The 12,836-nt window shown below is 51.0% G+C and overlaps 1 protein-coding gene across 14 annotated transcripts in view; it reads left to right on the top strand.

The window, feature by feature from the left end:
- The first annotated feature begins 679 nt into the window (after positions 1–679).
- The window catches only part of GYG2 (glycogenin 2), a 35,075-nt gene continuing 22,918 nt past the window's right edge, over positions 680–12,836 (top strand). For 6 of the 14 annotated variants that reach the window (XM_027607797.2, XM_027607801.2, XM_027607799.2 and 3 more), the window contains exons 1-4: positions 1,070–1,205; positions 1,976–2,105; positions 2,819–3,117; positions 5,890–6,031. In XM_027607797.2, coding sequence (XP_027463598.1) covers positions 3,099–3,117; positions 5,890–6,031 — 161 coding nt within the window. In that variant the 5' untranslated portion in view covers positions 1,070–1,205; positions 1,976–2,105; positions 2,819–3,098. The other 8 variants (XM_027607791.2, XM_027607792.2, XM_027607793.2 and 5 more) reach the window with 8 other exon arrangements.

The following is a 12,836-nucleotide window of genomic DNA, read 5'->3' as shown; positions in this document are numbered from 1 at the left end:
CTCTGTACATTCAACTATACTCATGCAATAGTGGGAGGGTTCAACCCGGGGGGCTCCTGGGTCCACACACGAGCCACATGCCTCCCTGTCCTGCCCAGTTCTGGACGGTTGACTTGAACTACTTCCTAAATTTCACTTGTGCGCACCTGCATCCATTCAAGGATGCACGCATTCACTCATCCCCTTGTTCATACATTTAATTCGTTCACTCGTGCACACATTCACTCATTCATGAATACTTGCATTCACTCATTCCCTTCTGCATACATTTGATTCAGTCATTCACTCCTGCGCACACTACTCTTTCTTGGATATGGACCCTCACGCACTCATCCAATTACGCATACATGAACTCACTCATTCATGCCTTGAGCGCACTCATTCACTCATTCCTAGATCCCCTCCTTCATTCACGCACGCATGCATTCAGTTATTCCTGTCCGTACTCACTCACGCACCGGTGCGCGCATATCCTCACTCATGCCTTCGCTCGTGGGTACAATCTTGCATTCATGCATGCGGCCCGTCACTCACACATCCAAGCCCGGAGAGCGTGGACGGCACCCACCCGCTCCCTGCGGGCCTGCACAGCCCCACTCCTGCATGCGCACGCGCGCCCTCACTCACGCACACACTCCCTGGTGCATCCGCCCATGCGTGCATGGATTCAACCGCTGAGGCGCCAAGTCTCCATTTATCTTGTGATCCTCTCTGGCGTCCATGCGTGCGCCCATGCTCGACTCCTTCCTTCGCCCACCCCCGAATTCAGTAAGATCGCGTGTGCCTCTGTCCCGCCGGGGAGGTTTCCAAGCGTGGCCTCTCCAGGGCAGCCGGCTGGCCTTGGGCCCAGGCCGCCAGGCCACTGCAAACATTTACTCTGGAGCGGGCTGGGTGAAGGTTAAATGTCCAAACTAGAAACCACGGGCTCCCGGATTCCGCGGGGAGGGGGCCGCGGGGGGCAGGGGCGGGGCGCGGGAACGAAGGGCGGCCCAGGCCCCTCTGCGGCTCTCTCCCCGGGCACTGAGACAGGCGGCAGGCGGCGCGCCGGCAAGGCGGGCTGGGGCCGCAGCTCTGTGGTGGGGGACCCGCGCCCGGAGGCCGAGCGGGGGTGGGGCCGGGCTTCCGACGAGCGGCCAATCGCGGGGCGCGGGCCGCGAGGCCCTCCCAGCGCCGGCGGGGCCAGAAACCACCGGAGCGCGCAGGAGGTGTGGGGGGCGAGGGGTTGCGGGGGGCTGGGGAGGGATCTGCGGAGTGTGGCGCGGGGGCTGCCTGAGCGCCCCGGAGGTGCGGGGGGGCGCCGGCTGTGCGGGAGCGCTAGGGAGGCGCGGGGCGGCGGGTGTGGGGAGGGCCGGGGCTGCGGGAGCGCGCAGGAGGTGCGGGGGCGTGGAGGCCGCTTGGGCGTGCCGGGAACCGGGGCGGGGGGAGGGGGGAGGTGCCGCAGGGCTGCCAGAGAGCCGAGGGACGAGGTGTGCAGCGTGGGGCGCGCAGTGGGGTCTTCGCGAGAAAGGAGGTGACGGGGGCGCGAGCCCGGAGTGGGGCCGGGGCCTCCAGGAGCGCGGAGGAGGGGCGGGGCGCAGCCGGGCCGCAGGTGACTGGGGAGCGGCCGAGGAGTCGTGGGGGCGCCGGGCGGGAGTACAGGACCCACTGGAGCCAGGAAGAAGTGCCTGGCGCACTGGGGACGCTTCTGACACCCGGCTGGCCAAGGGGCTGAGGGTGTCCCAGAACGGGGAGTATAAGCGGGGCGCAGAGGGGTCGCAGGTGACTCCGGGGCGAGGCCGGGGGGGGGGGGTTCGAGGGGAGCCTGGCTGGAGGACAGAGGCTGCCCAGGAGCGCGGAGGATGAGGGGCAGGGCATGGGAGTCGTGGAGGTGACTTCGGTTCAGCGGGGCCCAGGTGACGCGGGGCCGGGTAAGGGGGCGCTGGGCTGGGGCTGCAGCTACTATGGGGTGTCTGGAATGCCGAGCTGTCGCCTGCAGGCCTGGAAATCTGCGAGGGTCCCTTGGAGACGAAGCCTCTGCTAGGCCCTGCTCCCGGCGGCAGAGTCCACCCACCACGCCCAAGAGAACCCAGGCGCACGTCGGCACTACTGTGCCCAAACCATGCCGGGTAAGACCGCGAACGCTTTCGGCCCAGCCTCCCTGCTCCTTCTGGGACCTGTGAGATCGATCTGCTCTGGGGAGAACCCCCCCCTTTGCCGACACAATCACCCCCAAGCCCCTGGCCTCCCCAACGCCTCCCCAGCCTATCCCTGCGTTTGCAGAGCCTGGCGCTGCCTGGTTGCAGAGGGAGATGGGGTGAGTCTCACCCGCTGGGAGGGGTCCATATATAGCCTGATCATGGGGCCTCGAGATTCCTGAATTTCCCTTCTGTAAAAGGCAGCCCTAGGAGTTTAGATGCGCTACTTTCTTGGGCAGTTCTCACCCACTGGTAGACAGATAGGAAGTCCGTGCCCCTAAAACTTTAGGAACACAGTGCCTTTGGGGGTTCCCAAGTTCAGACCACCGGGCGTACTCCTTTATTCCAATAAAGACTGCAGTAATCCCCCGGCAGGGCAGTGGGCTTGGGGTGGCCACATGGCTGGGGTTTAGGGCAAGACCTGGCCCCCAGGGGTCAGACTCAGTCTTACACACCTGCCCTTCAGGGGGGGTTGTACACATCAGATGTGGGCAGTTCAGAGGGCTAAAAGAAATTAGACAATGGGACTGTGCCCTTAACCCATAAGAGAGATGCCTGTCCTGTTTTTATCATGAAGACACCCCATCTTGCACGAGACCAGACCTGATCATCCATGAGCGCATTTTTTTTTTTTTAAACAACAGGTTACTTTGTATTTGGAGGAGCAATTTGGTAAAATCACAGAGGAGCTTCCATGCTGTTTTTCTCCTGCCTGGCCTCGGAAAGGAAAATGGTTCAGGCGGGGTTTCCTGTGGTTCCCGCTGCAGGACTCTGTCTCGGAGGAGAAGCAGAACGGTTTCTCTGTTCCAGGGGGCGGTGTGCAGCTCTCCACAGTAAAAACCACTCTGCCCCCAAAGCCGCTAGGGCCCATATAATGCCAGCATTCAATGAGCAACCTTCGGATGCATCTCCATCAGCCCTGGAATGTGCTCGAAGACCCGAAGTGGGTATTCGGCATGTTTTCGGGGGAACAAAAACCACCTTTGAGTAAAAGAGGAGGGGCCAGGGAGGAAGCTAGCCACTGACTCTAATAGCAGTGTCCTTGGATGGTCATGGACATTCCTTGATACAGCGAGACTTGGTCATCGGTAGCTTCTTAAAAGCAAGGCAGTGTGGCCTCTGAAGACCCGTTAATGAGTTTTCGTCCTTGTTATACCTTAAAATCCACTGGTCTGCCTTTGCACCTCTGACGGGCTCTTGTCCGCGAGTGATCTTGCAACATGGTGCACGGGGCCCTGGTGGCCAGCCTTCAGACGTGTGCGTCTTTCTCGCAGAGCGTGGGTTTGCTTGTTGGGGTCGCTGGAGAGAGGGGGTTGCTCTCCGGGGGTGCTGTGGTGTCATCCTGTTGATAGGACCACGAATCCCTCCATCCTAAGCAAGGGCGGAGTCTACCCTCTCTCTAGACCCAGCACTATCTCCATCCATCCCGCGAATCAGGAAGCTTCTGGACAAATAGCTTGTCCTCAGTGCGTCGCTTGGGGTCCCCAAAGCCCTCCCAGGTAAGGTGCTCCCCTCCACGGACCGTGGAGCAGCCCTGCTCCCAGGACCTCCCGGCTTCCCCCTGCCTCACCCGCGACTTGTTTCTCATGTGGAAGCAGCTGATGTGTTCCAACCAAGTAGGTCTGAAACATGAGACGGTTGGAAATCTAATTGTTCTTCTGGTGTCTGCTTTGATAACTCTCCGGGGAAGGAGACCCATATTTATCAACCATGGTGAGTCAAAACAGACCCCGCCAATTGGATAACAGTTTCCTTAGTGATCATTGAGAGGATAAAAGCAGTAGGAATAATCTAGTTGGATATTTTTCGTGTCTTTGTGTTAACTTCCATTTAGAAGGAATTTGAGGTTCTTTTTAGGAATATCCAACTAAGCTGTGTTGCGAACTTTCCTTTTCTTTGAGGAGGATCCAATTTAAATTGTTTACGTATGAAATGTATAGCCAGTTACAATGGTGGAAATGTAGCTTCGTAGAAAAAGATGAGTTTCTCAGCCTGGAAAGGGCAGTTGCATATAAAATTAAACCTGACAGGGTCACCAGCTGATTGCTCTGCTTCTTTGCCCCAGGGTGGGTATGGGGGAAAGACTCCGCCCTTGCTTAGGTTGGAGGCATTCGTGGTCCTATCAACAGGATGACCCCACAGCACGCCCGGAGATTACCTGGTCTACTTCCTAAGTTTAATGCCCCAATTTATTAGGGTGCCAGACAAATCCCACCGATGGGCTGCCTTAAAGAACATATATTTATTCCTCCCAGTCCTAGAGGGTGGGAGTCTGAGATCCCGGCGGAGCCGAGGCTGGTTCCTCCCGAGGTGTCTCTCCTGGGCGTGTAAACTCTGTGTTCTCCCCGTGTCCTCACGTGGCCATGCCTCTGTCTGTGTCTGTGCCCTCATCTTCTCTTCCTGTGAGGATCCCCGTCTTAGGGGATCAGGGCCCACCCCAATATTTTACCTGAATCCCGTCTTCCAAGACCCCATCTCCAAATACATCCACATTCTGAGGTCCTGGGAGTGAGGACTTCCTGCGACGTTGGCCGGGGGGCAGGGGGGACATATTTCAGCTCGTAATACCCACTGGTTAAAGCAGTTACATTTATGTGCTTATAAAAATGCAGCAAAACCAGTGTATGCAGTTACCAATTTGGGTGACTTTGCTGTTTGTATTATATTCCATCCTGTACCTTCCGTCAGGCGAATGCAGCTGCACCTTCCTCTTGTCGGGACAACCATCCTGTCGCGGGGGGGTGTGACAGGAGCCTGTTGTAACAGGCACGTTTTGGAATTTACCCCCATGGAATGTAAAAGGTCAAGGAGGCGGTCCCCCCCCCCCCCCCCCGGAACCAGGCCTCAGAAGCTTGTGCTCATCACGTTCTATTTAGCGTGAATGCCAGTCCTTCGGGCCCTGCTTTGGGAGCCGCCGGCCCGCGGAGGGGAGGGCGCTCGGCTCTTTGAGAAGTGACGTCTGTGTGTTCTTGCCCCACGTTGCGTGCTGCGAATTTTAATTTCTGCAGACAGCACGGGAGCCTGCACAGGATTTTTCTTTAAACTGTTGTCTCTCTCCCGGCAACGAGCTCCTGGGGGAGCAGGAATTAAGTTGGTTGGAAGTCCCCATAAAAGCTACCAGCACGGCGAGGATGCACTTAGACTGGAAATTGCCGTCCGTTGGATCTCCCCTGTCAGCATTTCTTCCCCACCTAGTGAGACACTGAAACTGGGCATAGTTTTGTTTTGTTTTGTTGTTTTGTTCTGTTTTGAGTTGGGCAGACATCTGCGTCCTAGCTCAGACAACTGGGCAGTTGCTTACATGTTTTGATGTGTTTGTTTCTCAGATTCAGGTATTTGAGATGAGTTTTTTTAAACTCGAATGCAGAGCAGAACACGGCATTACGTGTAGGCTCCTTACACTCTTGTATGCGTGTGTTTGTGTGTGTTCAAAGGAAAAGATGTAGGGGGTGCCTGGGTGGCTCAGCACGTGACTCTTGATCTCGGAGTCATGAGTTCGAGCCTCATGTTGGGCACAGAGATTACAAAGAAAGAAGGAAAGGGGGAAGGAAGGAAGGAAGGAAGGAAATGAAGTGTTCTTAGTGAACATCTGTAAACTCTGGAGCAGTTGGTCGGTTCAGTTGGTGAAGCTTCAGAGAGAGGGGTGACCGCCAGCCCCTCCACCTCCTGAGACCCACCAGGAACGTGACTCTGGTGTCTTTGTCCACACCCGCAGTATCTGACCAGGCGTTCGTGACGCTGGCCACCAACGACATCTACTGCCAGGGTGCGCTGGTTCTGGGACAGTCACTGAGGAACCAGCGTGCGACCAGGAAGCTGGTGGTGCTTATCACCCCGCAGGTGTCCAGCCTGCTCAGGTAAGTCGGGAAGATGTTCCCGTGCCTGGCTGATTCCTGCGTCTTGTGCTTGCGGAGGTCCCGGGAACCGTCGGTGCATCTGGAGCTCCCGCTGACTCGGGCGGCATCTGACGGTGGTACGCTCGATTCGCTATTAAAGGAAGTGAGTCTCGGTAGAGGGAGTGAGAGGTTTAAGATTGGAGGTTGTAGCAAGTCGCATGTGGTTCTGCAAAATCCTGCAACGTGCAGCATAGATTTTTACATCCTGGTGCGTCTCCATCCCCATGTAGGACGTTTCCCAGGGAAGATGGGCTCGGGGTACCTCCAAGGGGCCGTGCCATGTGCCTGGCTCTTCTGTTGTGGTGGTGAGTGCATGTCTAGGGGCAAAGGGTTACTCCGAGTTTCTCTCGATGGCTCCGGAAAACAAAGGCTGGATACAGGGTGTTCACTAGGGCTTAGAGATGTAACAAGCAGGTGGGACGTGGGGGCCGGCCGAGCGTGGGATCGGTGACAGATGAGCGTCAAAGAGCAGGGCCGCCAGGCGGAGCAGATGCGTGGCCCCTGAGAGCTGGAACTCATGGGACACCTGATGGCCACGTGAGTGGTGCCACGTGGCTGGCTCCACTACGAGCTTCCAACACGAGCTCACTCGTGTGAATCACGTGATTCCTCTTGGGTTGGCTGCTGTTGGTGCCAGGCTTGCTGCCATTTACCAAGGCTCCTCGGGCAGGCGTAGCAGAGCGGGGATCTCAGCCTGCCCCACTCAATGCTCCAGTCCACCGTCTACTCCTCATGACGAGAGACTGTGAGCTGTCCAAAGGTCAGTGGTCCACGGGGGTGGATTTGAGGGTCTGAGGGAGCAGAGGGGAGACCGTGGGGCGGGGGCAGCGCCAACTCAAGATAAGCAGTACTCCCTTTTTGTAGCCAGTGAGGTCACACTCAGCAGACACAGGGTCCATAGAAGGAAGCATGGCATAGGCAGGGACAAGGAAGTGGGGGCAGGTTGCTGCCACGATGGGTCCATGATATGTGTCCTGGAAACAGCCGGGTGCCCCTGCAGTGATCTGAATGCACGTGACTCCCAGAGTCCGGGAGCTGCGTGCTCTTGGCTTAAGATTGCCATGCCCGGCTTGAGAGGGGAGCTCAAGGATGCCTGCAGGTCCACATGCGCGTCCTCGCAAATGCAGGCGCCTGAGCCCCTTGGCGCCTTGGTTCTGTAGAGCGGGTTGTGCATTCCAGCCTGAGCGTGGGGACGTTCCCATCTGTAGACACACGCGCGGTGCTATCTCCACAATATCACGAGTGGTGCTAGTTCACTTGGGAGACCATTTCTTCCCTCTGGGTGTTCCCAGGTGACTGATGTCAGCTCGGTGTAGCCGTGTGCGTGGAGACTTCTCTTGAAGGTGGCTGCTGTAAGAACAGAGTTTCGTGAATCTGTGGCTTCTGGAGGCATGGTCCGGATGCCTGCGATATGGAGGGGTTTGCAGTATGCCATGGCAAATGCAAAGAATGGCAGAAGAGTTTTGTGATAGACACGTAGGCATGAGGGTCTTCCAGTTTCTTCTTGGCTGTGGGTGGCGTGGACAAGGCCATTGTGTTCATGTGTGGGGTGAGCCTGGAAGGGTAGTGGGAGGTTAGAGGAGGCCTTCCTGGAGGCAGGGGTTGGCAGAAGAGAGTCAGGCTCTGGGTGAGCAGCGTCGGAGGACACGGGGAGGCCCAGAGTTTGCAGAAACCTGGAAAAGTGTGCATGGGCTTATCTCTGGTACGCTGATGGCCACTCCAGTAAGGGGTTGTCCCAGTTAGCAGAGGGCACCAGTAAAGGGAGCTGTGGGAGCTGGGGTGACCACTGGAATTCAGTCAGGCGGTAGTAGGCACAGAGACTTCATTACTCGGGGCAAGGACATGGCTCCCAGAGGGATTTCCCACTCTCTCCTTCACTACACCATTAAAGGAGTGGTGTCAGGTTCGCTCAGCCAGCTCTCGGGGCTGAGATCTGAAAGGCCAGTTCTGATCCAGACTAGGCAGTCTGAAGGAATGAGGAGAGCCCACCCACTCCTTGACGAAGCATCAGGTGGGAAAGCCCACTTTTTAAGTTAAGGTGAAGACACACAGAAGAATTTAAACCAGCACCAAGCCTGCAAGACATCTCCCCAAGTGAAGGTGGGGACGTCATACTCAAGTTCAGGGGAGAGACCGTATTCGTGAAACAAGTTACTACGGGATGGATGGAAGGACTTGAAAAAAGATCCGAGGAGTGCTTTTAGTAAAATTCGTGGAAGTAGAGATTTGTTGGTACAAATAGAGCTGCTAGGACAGATGGAGTTGAAAGGGGTCTGGCTGTGAGCTGAGGAAATGTTAGCAGTTAATAATAACAATTACGAAAAATTAAACTTTTTAGAGACCCCATTCCGTGCAATCCGCCCTGCAGACTGTGAGAGTCATTGTTATATGGAAAATGTCAGATGCTTCCGGGCACCTGAGCATAAGTTTATAGAGTAGGAAGCTTTAAAACAGAGGTGGGCCTGCTCCAAAGCTGAGAACAAATGAAACCAGCTTGGAAACAAGATTGTATTTGAAGAAAATTTCCCAAAGTGAAGAAACACCAGGAAATTGTGGGTATCACCAAACGTGAGAAAAGCAAATAAAGCCCCCAAACGTAGATGTCTACGTATTGATGACTTTTTAAAGTTGCAGTGATGATTTCTGGGTTTGTCCAAGAAGCCATTTGGCCAAATTTATCGGTCATTGACAACATGGTCGGAAGTGATTCTCAAGCACACAGGTGGTTCGGGGCTTTGCTACTAAAAAGAGAAAAAAAAAATTATCTGCTGGCTGAATGTGATATCGAAAAGCACAACTTAATGAGAAAGCCCTTTCTGGAAGGGTGAGGAGGCGAGTAAAAACCTAGTATTGAGGGTAAATAACCATTGTAAATACATTTATGAAACTATGCACATTGAAAAGGGACCCATGTTATCTGAGATATATTTTTAATATATTTATATATATAATTTACATATGTTTATATTTACATACAAAATATGTATATTATTTATATGTATATCATATATATAATTTATATATGTTTTAAACTTCCAGTTAGCTAACATACAGCATAATATTAGTTTCAGGTACACAATATAGTGATTCAACACTTCCATGCGTCCCTTGGTGCTCATCACAACAAATGCCCCCTCTTCATCCCCATCACCTACTTAACCCATCCCCCACTCACCTCCTCTGTCTGATGTATTTATTTAATAAACGATGGACAGAGTTGTTGGATCACATGGAGAAGAAAGGAAAAGCAGAAACAATCATATGGTTTTCTGAGTATAAGAATCTGGGCAAGGGACACTACGTAATAAAGCGGAGAATTCACATTTCAGATACACTGCTCAAGATCCTTTATGTGCCAACAATCACCATGTGAAGCATATTAAAAAACCCAACCTGATACACAGGCACATGCAAAGAAGGGTAGAGGGAGAGTCTTTTTGTGTAGTTTTCCTCGTGTTTAACTCACAAATGAGACACGTGAGTAAATTGATCTAATGAATAGTGCATGAGGGATCTCTTAAATGTTATGCATTATGTAAACAGTGATCTTTAGTCTCATCAGCCATAGACCACTTAGAAAAATTGATTTTATACTCATGGTACAAGGAGGCATTTAATGGGACACTTGGAGCAGAAATTGAACGTTATAGTCTTTGACTATAATGTAATAAAAGTAGGCATTAATAGCAAAACGAATTTAAAAACCACATTACCCTTGGACATTTTAAATTAGAAATTCCTAAACATTTCATAAGCGAACAAATCGAAGACTGAATTCTACGGTGCTTAAAAAAATATTAGCAATATGAATACTACCGATACAAGCCAAACGGGAAGGCTGAAGTCATGCCAGAGAAAAACATTAAAATCAGTGAAGAAATAAATGATCAAGTTCAAAAAAAGTTTATATTAAAACAAACAAAAAATACAGAAGGCAAACAATACAAAAGTTAAAATCAGTGAAGAAATGATCCATTTGGAAAAAAATTAAGAAAAAACAAACAAAAAATACATAAGGCAAGAAGGAAGAGATCCATAAAAAACTAAAAACTGGGAACAGGAAAAAAACCCAAGTGTTGGATTATTTAAAAGTAAATTAAGATGGCAGAAAACATAAGTATCCAAAGTAAAAGTGAAAAAGTAGTCATTTGCATGCAACTTCAATTTTAAAAGCAAACAGGACACAGAGCACTTTGCTGCTAATATTGACGAAATACTTGATCCTTGTAGGGAAATTCAGATGACCCCACACTGATACTAGAAAGCGTAGAAAACACCGCTCAGTACGCCGGGGTGGAAAATAGAGAATGTTACCAAAAGCTTATCTGGTAGAAGGTTCTGAGCCTGGGCAGTTATCAAGGACGTTTTGTTACGTTGGTCACAATGAATGAATTTCCATGTGATACGAGTGATCTCAGAGACAAGGGGAAAAAATGAATGCCTTCATTTATTTGAAGAAACTGTCCCAATCTTGATACCCAAACTTGATTTACAGGTTTGGTTGTGTTTTACATATAGATGAGAAAAGCCGCCAAATACACAGCAGCAGCCAGACCACTCGAGGTGTATCGTAGAGAATATCGTAGAGAAACGAATGGTGCCCTAAGGAAGACCGTTCATGGCCTCCATGTAATTCAGCCCATCCATCATCTGAGAAAGGCAATGATATGGTCCTTTGACTATAAAGCTAAATGTGTACCAAGATGAATCCGGGTAGATTGTGAGTGTAAAGGTAAAAGTTTTAAAGCATAGAGACATCTTAGAAGTCAGTAGATGAGGATGTCTCAGCCTGGGCACTGTTAACATCTGGGGCTGGATGATTCCCTGAGTTGGGGTGTCCCTGGTCTGCACCCGCCATCTGCTGGTAGGATCACCACCCACGACCCTCCCCGAAGTCGGGATAAGGAAAAACGTCTTCAAACACTGACATGGATGGATGTTTCATTCGTCCGAATGTGGGGGAAACCATCTTAAATGAAAGCAAAGGAGGATACCAGGACCTGTACAGGGCAGAAATACTATGTGTAAAAGTAAAAGATCAAACAAATAAACTAAAGGAACGCATTTACAAAAGCTTTAATGGGGAGGAGGCCTGTTGTCTATATAATATTCCAGAAAAGTCTTACAACCAGACTTCACAAATGGACAGATGAATCTCACAATGGTGGAGGGTATGAACCATTATTACATCGATGGGGGATATTTATGACCAGCTAGGTTGGCAGACTGTCTTTGTAAATGTTGCTGTTTTGGGGGGGCAGACCTTCATCTCTGATACCAAATGACATCATTAGACTAGAGGCAAATCGGCTGTAACCCATTTTCTCAAAAGTGTTTCAACTTAGTGTGTACAGTGTATTTCCTCTATTGCCAAAGTTGAGCTCTTCGTCCCCGGAGAGAAACACATTCCCCTATGTCCAGAGCCCTGCTCTTCAGAGTCAGACCAGAGGCTCCAGCAGCCGCAGAGCTGGGAATGCTGACCCTGAGGTAGACACGTGTCCCTGTGTGTGTCGTCTGGGACCAAGACAGGAAACATGGGGTCTTTCTTGGTTGCCTACTGGGCCATCAGTCCCCCTAGTGATTGGAGGCAGCCATATTTTTTCATAGAACTGTCCTGATAAAGCCAAAAGGACCCCACACGAACGCACCATTTTGTCCTCCATTCCTGTCTCCTCAGGGTCAGGAAAAGCTGTCAACACTGACGCTCTTCAGTCTCCTGGTCCACTCAAGATGAACTGTAAAATATTCAGACACATCCAGGACTCCTGGGAAGGTTCGGTATTCCAGAACCATGTCGCTTTTATAGGACCCGTTACATACTTTGCAGTCAGTGGGAGAGCTGAGGAACAGTGCCCTATGGTCCACTGACAAACAGTGACAGGTGACCACAAGTGACCGAGGGTGTGGGTATGAGGACCACCACTCTGCTCTTCCAGGCTGTGTGGTCCAAGAGCAGAGTGGGGTAATCATTCTGCAGAAAGCTTCAAATTGTAGTCTTAAAACTTCATTCCAAGCCCAGGCACTTATTTTGAGAAAACAGGCAGAGCTGAACAAAGGGATTTAAGGACATACATCACAGTCTATTTGTAGCAACATGGAGTGATATTTCTTTTGGCCTCCGCCCCGCTGCTCCCGGATCTTTATACAACCCTAAGGATGCCATGAATTCCATAAATAACTGGGTTAAAAGCAAGGGAAACTTGGTGATGAGAGAGTACACTCTCAGAGATGTAGGTACTTTTAATACCGTTCGATGAAAAAGCACCAAAAAATGTAAGGTACAAGCCGGTACAGGATATAACAGATAAGACTCTGGAAGCATAAACATCTCCCTCATACTGGAAGTTTCAAAAGGAGCAAAAGAGAGAACGGATTGTAGGAAATAACTCCTCTCCTATTTCAGCTCTGAGAATGCCCCGTTGAGTGTTGGGCAGAATGAACGAACGCAAATGTCGATACCGAGGGGTGGCATCACAGAGCATCAAGAACAGAGAAAGGTGCTAAAAGCATTTCAGCATCAGTCAGGTTGAGATAGCTGATGTCTAAAATTTTCTGGAGCAAAGCAATTTCATGTGTGTGTCTACAAAAGTATAGTTGATGTCGAGTGTTACGTTAGTTTCGAGTGTACAGCACGGGGATTCGACATTCTGTGCATTACAGAATGCTCACCACAATAAGTATGGTCACTGTAGAAAATTATGACAATATTATTGACTACATTCCCTATACTGTACTCTTCATTTTTGTGACATATTTACTTTATAAT

Source organism: Zalophus californianus, chromosome X (genome assembly GCF_009762305.2).
Source record: "Zalophus californianus isolate mZalCal1 chromosome X, mZalCal1.pri.v2, whole genome shotgun sequence".
Lineage (NCBI taxonomy): Eukaryota > Metazoa > Chordata > Mammalia > Carnivora > Otariidae > Zalophus > Zalophus californianus.
Note: the sequence above shows the minus strand (reverse complement) of the source record. Positions and strands in the feature narration are given on the sequence as shown.